This window comes from Arachis hypogaea, chromosome 7 (assembly GCF_003086295.3).
Source record: "Arachis hypogaea cultivar Tifrunner chromosome 7, arahy.Tifrunner.gnm2.J5K5, whole genome shotgun sequence".
In the NCBI taxonomy this organism is placed as follows: domain Eukaryota; kingdom Viridiplantae; phylum Streptophyta; class Magnoliopsida; order Fabales; family Fabaceae; genus Arachis; species Arachis hypogaea.
This window is the reverse complement of record NC_092042.1, coordinates 15,230,987-15,247,800: the sequence shown is the minus strand read 5'-3', so window position 1 is coordinate 15,247,800 and position 16,814 is coordinate 15,230,987. Positions and strand designations below refer to the sequence as shown.

Sequence of the window (16,814 nt, the reverse complement as noted above, 5' to 3'; positions counted from 1 at the left end):
TAAGGTAGTAAGTTAATGTGTCTCTCATCTTATAAACTCCTCACTCTTCCTTACTTTCTTTGATGTGGGACTAACTTCATACACTCCTCACACTTGCAACATTAACAATCTCTCCCTCAAGTGTGAGCCTCTACATCAAGCATTAACTTTCCCAGTATGAAAGAGCAATATGGAAGCACTCACGACACAATATCCAACACAATAATAATATGAAAGTACACACAACACAATATGGCAGCAACTATGAACAAGCAAATATAGCAAGTAAAGCAATAACAAGAACATACCGATATTTTAACGTGGAAAACCCCCTCAATGTGAGAGGTAAAAACCATGAGTCATCCAGACCAATGAAATAGCTCCACTATAATCAAATGAGATACAAGAGAGTCTCAAACAAAGCACAAAAATGTATATATAACCAGCCAAAACATCAAAGCACCAAAACTTACAAATGAGATGCAAGAAATTGAAAAATACCCAAAAACAAAGCTGTTGTTTGAAGCCTACTTCTCCCTCTGCAGACTTCCAATTAAAATCTCCACCATTCAGAATGAAGAACAAAACAAGAAGAATCTACAGTCCAAAGTTCACGTCGATCTCACGGTGAAAGAAAGAGAAACTGCTATTCAAAGAATGTTGCTCTGTGTAAAATTGGAAAACCTATTTTCTCTCTTGTGAAGCCAATGTTTCCCACTGAAAACTTACAATTAACATCTTCACCATCCAGAGTTAAGAACAAGATGAGAGAAAAACACAGTTCAAATTTCAATCCGATCCAACGGTGAACGAATGAAAAACTTTCATTTGAAATTTATTGCTTTGCATAAAAATGAGAATTTTATTTTCCCTTTTCTCTCTTACTTTGTGGCTACTCTCTCACTCTCAAAATTGACCCCCAAAAATCTAATTAGGGTAGAGACACGGGTGCAAGAATACACTCCCAAAAAATTGGGCTTAGATCTCACAAAGAAGAGAAAAAACCCAACAAATAAATGATCCACATTCTCATTAGTTGCATTACACAAATTGCATTTATTGTGCTCCTGATTTAATATCTTCATTTTACACAAGCAATCCTAATTGCTAATTCTTCCCACCAACACGAACTATACCAATAGCTCAATCTTTCAAGAAACTAATCTTCTCCACACTTTGATCGTGAAACTATAGCTTGAGACTCTTATGGGATTATACTATCTTGCACCACCTACACTAAAGATTTTGCTAAGTAACTTCTACACTTTTCATATTTTCAGATTACCGTATCATCTCTCCTTCTAACTTAGGCACGGCAAAACTCCCTAGCAGGGTGGGTACTCGCGGAAATTTATCCGCCAAAGACCGGATATGGGGGCAGTTTTCACCCATGAGGGGCTAGGGCGGGGACCCATTTATTATACGGGGCCGAGGCGGGGATAGAGGTCCTTGTCCCATGGAGATCCGTTTATTTTTTATATATATAAAATTACTCAAATGTCCCTATCATATATATAATAAATTGTTGAAGGCCCTACTGTAAAACCCTAATCTCTTCGGCGCTCCCTCCTCCCTTGGTTCCCTCTTCTCAGTGTCTCTCAAGGCTCAACCTTCAACAAAGAATAAACTGTTACCCTCTCTTCTCATCGATGATCACCTCCCATTCGTCCGCCACCTCTATCTGACTGGCATCGCCATCTGACCTTGCTGAGGAAGAAGCGTCGCCGTCTTTTCCCTCCTCATCGCCAGAGTTTCTCTTCGCCACCAAAGTTCCTCCTCGCTGCTAGAGTCCCCTTGCGTCCAGAGCTTCCTTGCGGCCAGTGTTCTTCCTCGCCGCCATCCAGACGTCTTGTTGTCCAGAGCCTCTTCTCGGTAAGTTAGGTTTAATTTTTTAATTTTCGTTTACATTGATGTGATTATGTGCCTTTGGTTCTGAGATTTTGTGATTTAATTGATTTTTGGTTATTAATATGATTATATTTCTGAGTTTTCTTGTTATTAGTGTGATTATATTTATGAGATTTGTGATTTCTAAGATTTTCTTTGATTATATTTATGAGATTTCTTGTTATTTATGTAATTATATTTATGAAATTTTGTGATTTCTAATAAATTATATACAATACTATTTTTTCATATTCTTGACTTATTCTTGATTTATTTTATGATTTTAACTTTTGATTGTGTTCTTTTTTATGTAGGATTCAAACAAATCGAAATCTACCATCAATACCATTACTTCATGAAAAAAAAAAGCTTGAGGATTCTACAATGTGATGAATTATGTTTTATAGTTTTTGGATATATTTAGTACTTTGGTTAGTTTTTGGTTGTTTTATGAATATATTTGATATTAAATGTTTGTTGTTGTTAATGTCTTTGGAGACTATGGACATGATATTTGTAATGACAATAGAAGATTAGTTAGTTTTTTTTCATTTTTTTCAATTTTTTTAATTTTTTTATTTTTTTTTAAATTCGTGGATATCCGTGGAGTCCCTGTCCCTGGCGGATACGGGATCTCTGTTACCCGTCGCAAAGACGGGACGGGGGCGACGGGACGGGGACGGGGACTGAATATGGAGGCGGGGGCATGTTCTCGCCCCGTGGGTACCGGTTGCCATGCCTATTCTAACCACACAATTTAATAATAAGACAAACTCTGCTAGGAAGACAATAAGAAATCTAAACAATGTGAACAATGGGCTGCAGATTTAGCCCAATATATGTAAAAAATAAAAGAGTAAAGTATCGTTTTTATCCTCCAACGTTTAGGATAAGTCCCAAAATTGTCCCTAACGTTTAAATCGTTCTATTTAAGTCCTCCAATGTTCCCAAATTGGCTCAATGTTGTCCTATCGTTAGGGATCTGTTAACAGAATTGACGGCGGGACAAAATTGAGACGATTTTGAAACGTTAGGGACTTAAATAGGACAAAAACGTTGGGGATAAAAAAATACATAAAAATAATTTTATCCTTCAATAATATCAAATTTTTACGATACATAGTTATTCAATTTTTAACCACATCTAAGTAAATTAAACTTAATCACATTACTTTTATTCTAAGTAAATTTTTTTTTTTTATAATTTTACTCTTAAAGATTTTTACTCATCATAAAATATTTGTAGAATGACTAGTATATAAACTTGTGAAAAAAATGATACATATACAATAAAATATAAATTGTATCTTTTATCTCTAATGTATCGAAATTCTTTAATGTTTAAGGGTAAAAATCTTTAAAAGTAAAATTATATATCAATATTTTTAGAATAAAAGTAACGTAATTAAGTATAATTTACTTAGATGTGATTAAAAAATAATTGAATAACTATATACCGTAAAAAAATTGATATTATATTAAAGGATAAAATTAAAATTTATTTTTATGTATCGTTTTTGTCTCCAACATTTTCTTCTTATTTACGTCCCTAACGTTTTAAAATCGTCTCAATTTTGTCCTGCCGTTAATTTTGTTAATAGATCCCTAACAGCAAGACAATATTGAGCCAATTTTAAAACGTTAGGGACTTAAATATGACGATTCAAACATTAGGGACAACTTTGGGACAAACCCTAAACATTTGGGACAAAAACGATACTTTACTCAAAATAAAAAACATTCCACAAATTACCTAAATAAAAAATTTCACTTAGTTATTCCAAAAAAATAACCATCTCAAACCCTAATTTACCAAAGTATTTCACTACATACCCTCTTCTTTCCCAATCGGCTGCCACCTCCACCTTCATCAATAATTATCCCACTTCACTGTCGCTACTTGGTTTGCCACACGCTGGTGCCTCTCACCCCTAGTAAAAATAATCATCTACTTAAGGATAAAAATAATCATCCGTATACCTAATGAATTGAACATCTAGCATGTTTTAATTATATATAACTAAACCCAATCCAATAATTAAAATAATTATCTACATAAAAATTAAAATAACTATCTACACACCTACTAAAATGACCATTACAAACTGACTATTAAAGTAAAAGAAAAAGGAGACGAATAAACAAAAAAAATATGACTAAAATACATTCAAGCAATATCTAAAGAATCACCGTCCACTGTTAACACTGTCCCGTTGCAGCGGCATACACGTGCTAGAATTTCTGTGGTACTTGGATCAATTTGGGAAGACGAAAGTGTACAACAATACGGGTGCGACTTTGGGAACTCTCAGCCTCCGGGGCCATGCTCGTGTCCGTTGAAATAAGCATGGGGAAGCCTTGATGTCCTGATTGGGTGGTTGCAGAGTTCATCGGCCTTTGCTACAAAGGGAGACTGCAGCGGTATCGGTAAGGACCAAAAAACGATGACGACGAACGTATGTTAAAAATTATGGTGACGTAGTGTAAATAAGTTTAAATATTAATTCTAATTTTTTAAATTTTAAAATTTAAAATTAAATAATTTAAATTTTTTTTAGTTTTAACTTTCTTAATCCATTCTTCATATAGTTCACAATTAACATTATTTTTCATACTTTCTCGTAATAAGACACTGCATAATTCTTCTAAGACCCCTAATTCCCACTCCCATAATTCTATACACCAATGAAAATTTCACACCAAAACTAATATATCCCAAAAACCACATTCTACTATATATGACTCTCGTTGGTTCGACACAAGAACAATTTAATAAAGATGTTCATTTTCTCTCATTTTTTATCCACATATCGTTTCAATATCTAATTATTATGTTTCTATCCCCTATTTCTGTCACCGTCCCCCTTATCATTTTATGTTTAATTTGATCATTTTTGAATTGCAAACTTCGTAAATTTGTCTAAGTACCAACCTCTCAAACTAGTATTTGTGACGCAATCATTATGTTTAGATCCAAGATGTTGTAAGAGCATATGATCTTCTTTCAAAGAGGATATTCCTCATTGAATAATAGTCAAATTTTTCAATAACGCATATTTAATTCCTAAGCCTTCCTTCTTTTTTGGAGCATGCACTATCTCTTATTTCACTAAAGACATCCTATGCTTTTCATCCTTTTTTTTCCAAAAGATTTTATTTTTTTGTAAAGCATTTATTTTATGCACAACAACTTTTAATATTGACAAAAATATTCAATATTGACTTAATGAGAACCAATTGTTATGCCTTGTTAAGAAATTTTCTTTCCATCTCTTTGGTTTGTTTTTAACTTTTTCTATTATACGCTTTCATGTCTCAATTCTTTTCAGATTTGCACTAAAAAACAACTCTAGAGCCACATAAATACGTACATTTCTTTTTTTTACTATTTTTTTATTTTTTTGTTACTCTTATTTCTTCTTTGTTTTATTTTTTTCTTTGTTTGGTTCTTATTAAAAAAAGAGGAAAAAAAAAGAAACGAAAAATGCAAAAATAGAAAATGCTGAAAATTAAAAAGGAGAAAGAGACGAAAACTGAAAACAAACAAAAAAAAGCGTAAGAAGAAGAAACTGTGTATACGTAAATATACATTAAATGTCGCATGTCGCATGTCGCATGATATGGTTTAAAATTTAAAAATGTGAAAAATGTAACTAAAAAGGATGCTTCATCACCACGGACATGGAGAGGGGGAAAAGGTTCACACTTGACACGTCACCACGTACCCTAGAATTCACCTTTCACTTTCACGCCTCAGCTGCGTGTGTCACGTGTATCCAATATTATATTATTTATTTACTAGGGAGAACATAGTCTGATCCGATTCAAATACTCAATCCAGATTCAAATATTTTAAAGACTAATTTGATGTAGTTTTATCGGATTTAAAATTGATAAAAAATTTAAAAATAGACCTAATTATTATTTAAAATTAAATTCAAATTAAGACAAATTTAGTTTTACTTGATTCATATGCATTTTAAGAGAACTAAAAAATATATATATTTTTTAAATTAATTCTAATATTATGTTATAATTTATTGTTTTATATTTAATTATATTTGTTGAATTAAAAAATAGATCAAAGAAATATTAAATTAGAATTTATAGACAAATTCAAATGTAAATATGAATATCAACTTTTCGATAATAATTTTTTTTATAAATAAATTTTTTTTATAAATTATTATTAAAATTTTAAAGGACCAATTTTCATTTAATTTAGATTTGATATAATTGTGACGTAAAAATATTTAGATTTCATCGGGGTTTAGAATCGAATTAAGGTCTAAAAAATAAATAATGTATATTTAAAATCGAATCTGGATTACGATAAATTCGATTTTACCCGATCATGTACACCTCTATTATTTACTATTTAACTCTTAAAAAAAATATGTATGTTTATTTGGATCGAATAAAGTTGATAATGTAATATAAGCATAGAAAATTAGTGATTTAGTAATTATCTTATAAGAATATAAAATTATATTATATTTATATTTGAATTAAATTTTATAAGTATAATTTAACAAAATTTTTATATATAATAAAAATACAAAAAATAAAATGATAACTATTTTTTATTCATAAAGAATTTAACTATTCTGCTATATATAAAGTTAATTATTCTATTGTAATATGTATTAGTGGTAGATTAATTTAATAAAAAAAATTTAAAATACATATAAAATTATATTGACAACTTTTTTTATAATTGTAAAATATTTTTTATATAATAATAAGATTAATCTTCATTTTGGTACTTCAAATACACATGTGAGCTTTTTTTATTTTGCAAATTAAATAAGTTAAAATATTTTTTTGAAGATAAAAATATATAATCAAGTTAATTTCTAAACATGAGTTAAATTATTTTTAAGATTAATTTGTCAAATGTTTACTAGATAAAAAATATAATAACAACAATAACAAAGAATTAAACTCTAAAATAATTTTGAGATTGATAATTTGTATTAATTTAATTCCTAAAATTTTAATTATAATATTTTAGTCTTTTAAATTTTAAAAAATACATCAAATTAATTCCTCATAGCGTTAGGTCATATTTATTAGAAGAAAATTAAGACTAACTTAGTACAGTTTCTTTTTTCGAATATGAGAAAGTAAAATAATATATTTGGAATCTTAATTAAAAGCCGAATTACTAAAAATGGTCAATTCGCTATATAGATGAGAGACTAATTTTAAAACTTAACAAAATTATATTTTATTAGGTAGGATTGGTCTAGACAAACTCTTAAATGAAATTTTGATTTGTAACGGATTAATTCTTGACTTGTTAGGTTAGAAAATGCTATGGGTAACAAAAAAAAAACTATATCAATTAGAATAAATCTCTACAATCAAACAAAATAATTAACTAAATTCAATCAAATTGTTATAATGTGTTTCATATCCACACTTGCTTTACGTTATTATCTTCTTCTCCTCTTTCTCCTATTTTCTCATCTTTCTCTTTTATTATCATCGTCATCACCGTAATCGCACGACCACCTCCATCTCCTCCTTCTCCTCCTCTTCCTCTTTCTTTTCTCATTTGAATTTTTTCGATTTCTTTTCCTCCTCCTCTTCCTCTATCATTGTTATCATCGTCGTTATTGTCATCATCATCATCTTCTTCTTATACGTATGACATTTTAAATTCAGAATACATCGAAATTTCTTAATAATAACGACACACAAACAAACTTAATTCAAAATAAGGTTAGACTAAAAGTGCACCTTATTTAAAATCAGAATGCACCGAAATTAAATCTAAAATGTACCAAAATTACTTAATGATGATGATAGAAAACAAATTCGGTTCAAAATAAACACAGACCAAGTGCATCTTATTTAAATTCAAAATGTATCAAAATTACTTATTAATGACGACACACAACCAAACTCAATTCAAAATAAGCACATATCAAAAGTGCACTTTATTTAAATACAAAATACACTAAAATTATTTCCCAATAAATTCTGCATAACTCAAAAGCGATTCTCTTTCTCCTTCTTCTTTGGCATTATCTTCTTCTTCTTTTTTTGTTTATCTTTTTTTTTCTTGTTTTATATTTTTATAATTTTTTTTATTTTATTCTTTTAACAAGAATAAAAATAAAAAAATTTAAATAAATAATAAAAAATACATAATACTACAAAATTATTAAAAAAAATGGAACAATAAAAAAACAATAATTAAAAAAACGCACCAAAAAAAGAAACACGACGTTTACATTAATCAGAGCGTATATTCACAGTCTTATTCATAAAAATTAATTTTTATTAAATTTAAATTAATTTAATTAGATTTAATTACTAAAAACTCTATACATTATATAAAATCCTATCACGCATCGTATCTACCGTTGTAAAATAACATAGTTGTAAACTAGTCGTTATTATTAACCAATAATAATAAAATTATCACGTTTATCACATCTATACATATATGACGAGTTCCTTTGAATCCATAAGAATCCACAATAGAATAATATCTTCACTCCCACGAGTGTTAAGAAACTAATTTTCCGTGGAAAATTAAAAATTAAATTTCATTAATTCTATACTACTGTTACGGATTTTGATGAATCAATATTTTTTCAAAAATGTTCTTACAAGAGAGGGTTTACATGCAGTGATGGAATCAAAAAATTTATGTTAAAGGGATAAAAATAATACACATTATTATCAAAAGAGATATTAATTTAAATTTAATAAAATAAAAATGCATATTAATTATTTGAATACAAAAAAAAACAAAATTACATTAGTCACTAACCTTTTTTTTTCTTTAAATCTTGAAGGTACTTCTCTTTTTATTTTCATATTTTGAAAATAGAAAATAATTGTTTCATTATCAACTTGATTAAATGTCTCTCTATATATGTAACCAAACAATCATTACTATTTTAAAATATTTTTCTATTACTATTTTTAAAAATGAAAAATATATATTCTAAATTAATAAATTGATCAATTAACTTTAGAAATTTATATACAACAAAATAACATATAATAAAATAGAACGAAAGATAAACAAATAAATAATAAGGATCACTAAATTGAGAATAAAATAAAATATATAAATTCATGAACAAAATTAAAAATTAGATTAATACCTAAATTATAATTACTTGAATTAAAATTTTTAATTGAAAATATTAAAACAAGAAACAATGAAATTGAAAGATATATAAATTCATAGAGAGGTATATAAAAAATAAAAAATTTAAAATTTATCTTTTGATGAAGAGAAGATAACCAGTAGACAAAAAAAAAAATAAAGGTTGAAAATATAAAAATGAGAATTTAAGAGAATAAAGGAGTGGTTACGGTTAGGATTTGAGAATAAGAGAAAATTAAATTTAATTAGGTTAACTAATAGTCAAAATGATAGAAAGATAAAATAAGTTTGGGACTTTAAATAATTGGACTTAATTTATTTATAGTAGAATCATTTATAATTTAAAATGAAGACATATTATATATATATTTAAAAAATAAATAAAATGAGAGTGGGGGCAAGTGCCCCCTCTTTATCCTGTGTAGGTCCGTCCCTGTTTACATATAAAAAGAGTTCTATATAAAATTTTAGTAGTTAAATTAATAATATAATTATATTTTAATTTTAATTTAATTTAATTATAATTGAAAAATAATATATAAGAAAGATATAATAATAATATACAAGAGAGATATAATAGGTGAAAAAATAAAAAAAATAATTAAAAAAAGGGAAAAAAAGAAATTTTTTTAATTTATAAAAAAATTTAATTATAATAAAAAATGATATATAATATATTTTAATTATAAAATTAATAATAAATAATAAATTATTATTTTCAGAGTCTTATAATTCATTATATTAATAATATTTTGGTTATAAGAAATGAAAGAGTCTAGCAGCAGAAACAACACAAATGTCCAACACAAAAACAGTATGGACGCACTCACAATACAATATGACAGTAACTATAACAAGCAAATATAGCAAGTAAAGCAATAACAAGAACACACCAAGATTTTAACGTGGAAAACCCCCTCAATGTGAGAGGTAAAAACCACGGGTCGTCTAGACCAATGAAATAGATCCACTATAATCAAATTAGGTACAAGAGAGTCTCAAACAAAGCACAAAAAATGTGCATATAACCAGCCAAAACATCAAAGCACCAAAGCTTTCAAATGAGAAGCAAAAAGATGAAATATACCCAAAAAATAGAGCTGCTGTCGAAGCCAATTCCTCCCCCTGCAAACCTCCAATTAGAATCTCCACCGTCCAGAATGAAGAACAAGATGTGAAGAATCTACCGCTCAAATTTCACGTCGATCCAACGGTGAAAGAATGAGAAATTTCCGTTCCAAGATTGCTACTCTGTGTAAAAATGGAAAACCTAATTTCTCTCTTGCGAAGCTAATTTCTCCTACTGCAAACCTCCAATCAACATCTCTACTGACTAGAATGAAGAACAAGATGATAGGAATACGCCGTTTAAATTTCAAGCCGATCCAACAATGAACAACTGAGAAACTGGCATTTGAAATTTACTACTTTGGACAAAAATGAAAATTCTGTTTTTCCCTTTCTTTTTCTCTTTTGGTGGCTACTCTCTTTCTCTCAAAAGACCTCAAAAAACTGAATTAGGGTTGTGACACTAGAATGTAAGAATACACCCCCAAAAAGTTGGGCTTGGACCTCACAAAGGAGAGAAAAATCCAACAAATCTCCCCCTTCTCGACTAGGTGGAGGCCCTCGTCATTCCGGCGATCAAACAACATGTTTCAAACTTTTTCTCTTGACAATGCTTTTGTCATCATATCAACACCATTGTCATCAGTGTGAACTTTCTCAAGTTCCAACAACTTGGAATTTAACACATCCCGTATCCAGTGATACCTAACATCAATATGTTTAGATCTTGGATGAAAAATAGAATTCTTGGTAAGATGAATAGCACTTTGGCTATCGCATAACAACATATAACGGTCTTGCTTGAAACCAAATGCTACAAGAAACTTCTTCATCCACAACAACTCTTTACATGCTTCAGTTGATGCAATAAACTCTGCCTCTGTGGTAGAAAGTGCAACGCACTTCTGTAGCCTTGACTGCTATGAAATAGCTCCCCCTGCAAACTTGACCAAATAACCTGAAGTAGACTTTTGAGAATCAATATCTCCTGCTATGTCTGCATCAGTAAAGCCAACTAGCAAAGGTTTCTCATCACTAAAACTCAAACTCAAGTTAGTTGTACCTTTGAGATATCTCATAATCCATTTAACAGCATTCCAATGTTCTTTACTTGGATTAGAGAGAAAATGACTCACAGTACCAATCGCATGAGCAATGTCTGGTCTAGTACACACCATAGCATACATCAGGCTTCCAAAAGCTGAGGCATAAGGAATTTCATCCATTGCTTGTTTCTTCTCATCAATGGTTGGACACTGCTTGGTGCTCAACTTAAAATGAGGAGCAAAAGAACTAGCAACACATTTGGCATCATTCATGCCAAACCTTTGAAGCACTTTCTTTATGTACTTTTCCTGTGACAAATAAAGCTTCTTGGAATCTCTATAACGACTAATAGTCATGCCCAAAATCTATTTGGCAGGACCCAAGTCCTTCATAGCAAAGAACTTGCTCAACTGTTTTTTCAACTCATTAATCCTCAAAGCATTCTTGCCCACAATCAAAATATCATCCACATAAAGCAAAAGAATGATAAAATCATCATCAGAAAATTTTTGCACAAATACACAATGATCTGAAGTTGTCTTACGGTAACCATGCTCCCACATAACAGATTCAAACTTCTTGTACCACTATCTTGGAACTTGCTTCAACCCATAAAGACTCTTCTTAAGTTTGCACACAAAATCTTCCTTTCCTTTAACAACAAAACCCTCCAGTTGCTCTATATAGATCTCCTTGTCTAAATCACCATGAAAAAAAGCTGTCTTCACATTCATTTGCTCAATCTTCAAATCAAGAGATGCTGTTAATCCAAGCACATCACGAATGGATGACATCCTCACAACAGGAGAAAAGATCTCCTCATAATCAACACCTTTTCTCTGGCTAAAACCTCTAACAACCAATCTAGACTTATACCGAGGCTTAGAATTGTGTTCTTCATTCTTGATTCTGAATATCCATTTGTTCTTTCAAAACTCGCATACCCTTCGGTAGCTTCACTAACTCATAGGTATCATTCTCAAGCAAGGACTTCATTTCTTCTTGCATAGCTTCAAGCCATTGAGCTTTGCTTTCATCTTCAACAGCCTCTCCAAAGCATTCAGGTTCTCCCCCATCAGTCAACAAAACAAACTCATGTGGAGAATACCTTGACGAAGGCTTCCTCTCTCTTGTAGACCTTCAGAGTGCATTTGCAGGAATTTCCGAAGCTGGTTCTTCATCTTGATCATCATCACCAGCTTCATCAAGTATCGGATCAACTGTTCCATCTTCACCTGCACTTGTATCATGCTCATTATTTTGAGCTTCAACTCTACCATATTCTACCATAGGCATAGAAGGAGTAATATCCAAGTCAGAAAAATAGTCACTAGGCTGAACCATTGGCTTCTTCGCATGATCAACATCCTTCAATGTTTGGTCTTCAACAAAGACAACATCTCTACTTCGAATCACCTTCTTGTTAACAGGATCATAAAACCTGTAACCAAACTCATCCATGTCATAGCCAATAAAAATACACTGCCTAGTATTTACATCAAGTTTAGATCTCTCATCTTTGGGAATATGAACAAAAGCTTTACATCCAAAGACTCTTAAATGATCATAAAAAACATCTTTACCTGACCATACCTTCTCTGACACTTCAAATTTCAAGGGAACACATGGTGTCCAGTTCAAGACATGAACAACAGTGCTCAAAGCTTCACCCCAAAAGGATTTTGCCAATTTAGATTGTGACAACAAGCACCTAACTCTTTCAACCAATGTTCTGTTCATCCTTTCAGCCAAGCCATTCAATTGAGGAGTCTTTGGAGGAGTCTTCTGATGTCTTATACCATGCTCTTTACAATAAGCATCAAATAGACCTGAGTACTCACCACCATTGTCAGTACGAATGCATTTCAACTTCTTCCCAGTTTCTCTTTCAACAGAAGCTTGAAATTGCTTGAACACATTTAAAACTTGATCTTTAGTCTTCAAGGTGTAAACCCATAATTTCCTAGAATGATCATCAATAAAGGTTACAAAATAGATAGACCCTCCAAGTGTTCTTGTCTTCATCGGCCCACATACATCAGAATGCACCAAGTCAAGTATCTCTGACTTCCTTGAAGGCGGATGACTCTTGAAAGAAACCCTGTTTTGTTTTTCAGCAAAGCAATGATTGCACTTTTGCAAAGCAACCTTGCAACCAGATAAAAGATTCCTCTTGGATAACATATTCATACCTTTCTCACTCATATGACATAATCTCTTATGCCATAAATCAGTTTTATCAACAAACTCAGCAGCATTAACAACATCTTTCACAATATTTGCTTGAGTTAAATAAAGAGTAGAGTGTCGAGTACCTCTAGCAATAACCATGGAACCCTTGGTGAGCTTCCAATTATCACGAGAGAATGAGCTATCCAAGTCTTCATCACACAACTTACCAACAGAAAGTGAGTTCAACCGAATATCTGAAACATGCTTCACACGCTTCAAAGTTAACTTGGTACCGTTGGAGGTTTCTAAGCAAACTTGTCCAACACCGGCACATTTTGCAACACCTTGATGAACCATTTTTACATCACCAAAATCACCAGGAGTATAAGATATAAACAAATTCCTCCTAGATGTAACATGAATAGAAGCACCACTATCAATCACCCAACTAATGCTATTATCAATAAGGTTAACAGATTCAAACTCCTCAACAACAAGAAAATCATCATGAGTTACATTAACCTTGTCTTCCTTGCTACCATCATTTTTATTTGTGCTTTTGTCTTTACTTGCCTTGGCTTTCTCCTTCTTTAGCTGTCAACAAAATTTTTTCACATATCTTTTTTTACCACAATGATGACACTCAATATTCTTATACTTTTCTCGTGACTTGCTTCTGCTTTGATCTCTACCTTTAGGACCTTGACTTTTGTTTCTCTCCCTAGAATCAAAAACAAGAACATCTGAATGTGTAGTTGATGTACCTTGTGACTTTCTTCTCATCTCTTCATTCAAAACACTGTTCTTGGCAAGATCCATAGAGATTACACCATCAGGAGCAGAATTAGACAATGACATTCTGAGAATTTTCCACGAGTCTGGTAAGGAGTCAAGAAGTAACAATCCTTGAACCTCTTCATCAAACTTGATACCCATGGAAGATAACTGATTCATAATTCCTTGAAAATTATTCAAGTGATCTGTCATTGATGTCCCATCTGTATATTTCAAAGCCAACAACTGCTTGATCAAAAACATCTTGTTATTCCCAGTTTTTCGAGCATACAACTGTTCAAGCTTAATCCAAAGGGTCTGAGCATGTGTCTCTCCAATAATATGGTTTAACACATTATCGTCAACCCACTGCCTAATATATCCACAGACTTGTCTATGCAACAAAGTCTAATCATCATCAGATTTATCATTAGGTTTCTCTGTACCAAAAACTGGTTGATGAAAATTCTTGACATAAAGCAAATCTTCTATTTTTGACTTCCACAAATCATAATTAGGACCATTAAGAGTGATCATCCTACTAGTATTAGTATTAGCTTCTATTATTCACAGAATCACAAGCCCAGAAAAATACCAACCAGCTCTGATGCCAGTATGAAAGAGCCTAGCAGCGGAAACAACAAAAATGTCCAACACAAGAATAATATGGAAGCACTCACAATACAATATGGCAGCAACTATAACAAGCAAATATAACAAGTAAAGCAATAACAAGAACACACCAAGATTTTAACGTGGAAAATCCCCTCAATATGAGAGGTAAAAACTACAGGTCGTCCAAACCAATGAAATAGCTCCACTATAATCAAATTAGGTACAAGAGAGTCTCAAATAAAGCACAAAAAATGTGCATATAACCAGCCAAAACATCAAAGCACCAAAGCTTTCAAATGAGAAGCAAGAAGATGAAATATACCCAAAAAATAGAGCTGCTATCGAAGCCAATTTCTCCCTCTGTAGACTTCTAATTAAAATCTCCACCGTCCAGAATGAAGAACAAGATGTGAAGAATCGATAGTTCAAATTTCACGTCGATCCAACGGTGAAAGAATGAGAAACTGCAATTCTAAGATTGCTGCTCTGTGTAAAAATGAGAAACCTAAGTTCTCTCTTGCGAGACCAATTTCTCCTACTGCAAACTTTTTGGTGGCTACTCTCTTTCTCTTAAAAGACCTCAAAAACTGAATTAAGGTTGTGATACTAGGATGTAAGAATACACTCCTAAAAAGTTAAGCTTGGACCTCACAAAGGAGAGAAAAAACCAACAAAAAAGACTACTTGTAAAAAGATCTGATGTAAAAAATTTGGATTAGAAAAAAATTGAGTAAAATATTGCAGTGCCAACCCATAAAGATGTCAGTCCTTAAAAGAAAATGATATGTTCTGAATTTCGAAGATACCTAAAAAAGAGTTGTACGATGAGCCTACCATCACTTAAAAACGAATCTTACAAAATTTTGAATTCTCTTAGTATAATAGTTAACTTTTATACTAATGATTCTTCTAAGGTCTTGTAATTCATTTCAGGAGCTTTCTTCGGTGGGGAAAGTATCTTTTGGACCTTGATGGACCAGGTAATCAAAGAAATTAATAAAAAAATATGAGATCGGTTCACAAATATAAAAAGTAACATGTGGGGTAAATTTGGAGAAAATATAATTTGTTATTGTTAGAAACACACACAGAAGCCATCAGCCATCAGTCATGGAAGTATTCACATTCGTTCTCCGCAAATCCGGCGCCGAGTGGACTGTGAAGCAGCACTCCGGCGACATCGAGGACTCCGCCTCCTCCACCTACGACCTTCAACGCAAGCTCGTCAATGCCACTCGCGCCACTGATTCCTCCGGCGCCGTTCAGTCCTCTTTCTCTTTCGTTTCTCCCTCCTCTGTTATCTTCCAGGTGGTTGTGGGTGGTGCAGTCTTCGTTGGAGGTGCTGTTGCTGCTGCTCCTGCTGGTGGTGCTGCTGCAGAGAACGCCGCCGCCCCTGCTGCCGAGAAGAAAGAAGAGAAGGTCGAGAAAGAGGAAGACGAAGATTTTGGAATGTCACTATTTGATTAAAGAATTCTCGTTTTACCTGAATTTAGCTCACAAAAAGGTCTTTAATCTTCAATGCTATTAATTGTGTTATAGTAGTACCATTTTTTGTGTATTGGCTTGCAACAGATTTTGATACTCTTCGATCAAATATTTTTGCTATGATCCTAATATATTCTAACAGTTATTTACCATATGTCAAAGCTAAACATATCAATTCACAAACTTTCTGGAGATTATGATCTTCCATTGCAACAGATATTTCTAGTTCTTACAATTATAAATTGATCTCTATAGATGCTGCTTACTACCATCCTAGACCGAGGAAGGGGACGGCGTGGCTGATGAGGAAGACGGCACGGCACTGCGAAGAAGAAGATTGCGTTGGGATTTCTTTCCAGTTGTAAATTGGGCGGGTTATATTTGCCTCGGGCCTGTTTGGAAAAAAAACATGCTAACTTGCGCAATAATAATAATATATTATTATTATTATTATTATTATTATTATTATTATATTTATTTTTGTTAGGAGTTAGATATTAAATAGTATAATTGGTATAATGTTGGATGATGATTTAGAAAATTTTCACTCATAATCTAAATGCTCCACAATTCTTATTGATTTTTTGTTTGACTAATTTTTTTATTAGTTTTGTAAAAACAAAGAAAATACCTTTTTATTTTATCAATAATTTGT

The 16,814-nt window shown here is 31.6% G+C and overlaps 1 protein-coding gene across 1 annotated transcript; it reads left to right on the top strand.

Annotated features, from left to right (window-relative positions):
• Nucleotides 1–15,621: 15,621 nt before the first annotated feature.
• LOC112703989 (large ribosomal subunit protein P3z-like) lies at nucleotides 15,622–16,596 on the top strand. The gene is made up of 2 exons (XM_025755592.3): nucleotides 15,622–16,178; nucleotides 16,415–16,596. Exon 1 carries the CDS (start codon nucleotides 15,785–15,787, stop codon nucleotides 16,139–16,141), a length of 357 nt encoding a protein of 118 aa, XP_025611377.1. The 5' UTR covers nucleotides 15,622–15,784; the 3' UTR covers nucleotides 16,142–16,178; nucleotides 16,415–16,596.
• The last annotated feature ends 218 nt before the right edge of the window (nucleotides 16,597–16,814 follow it).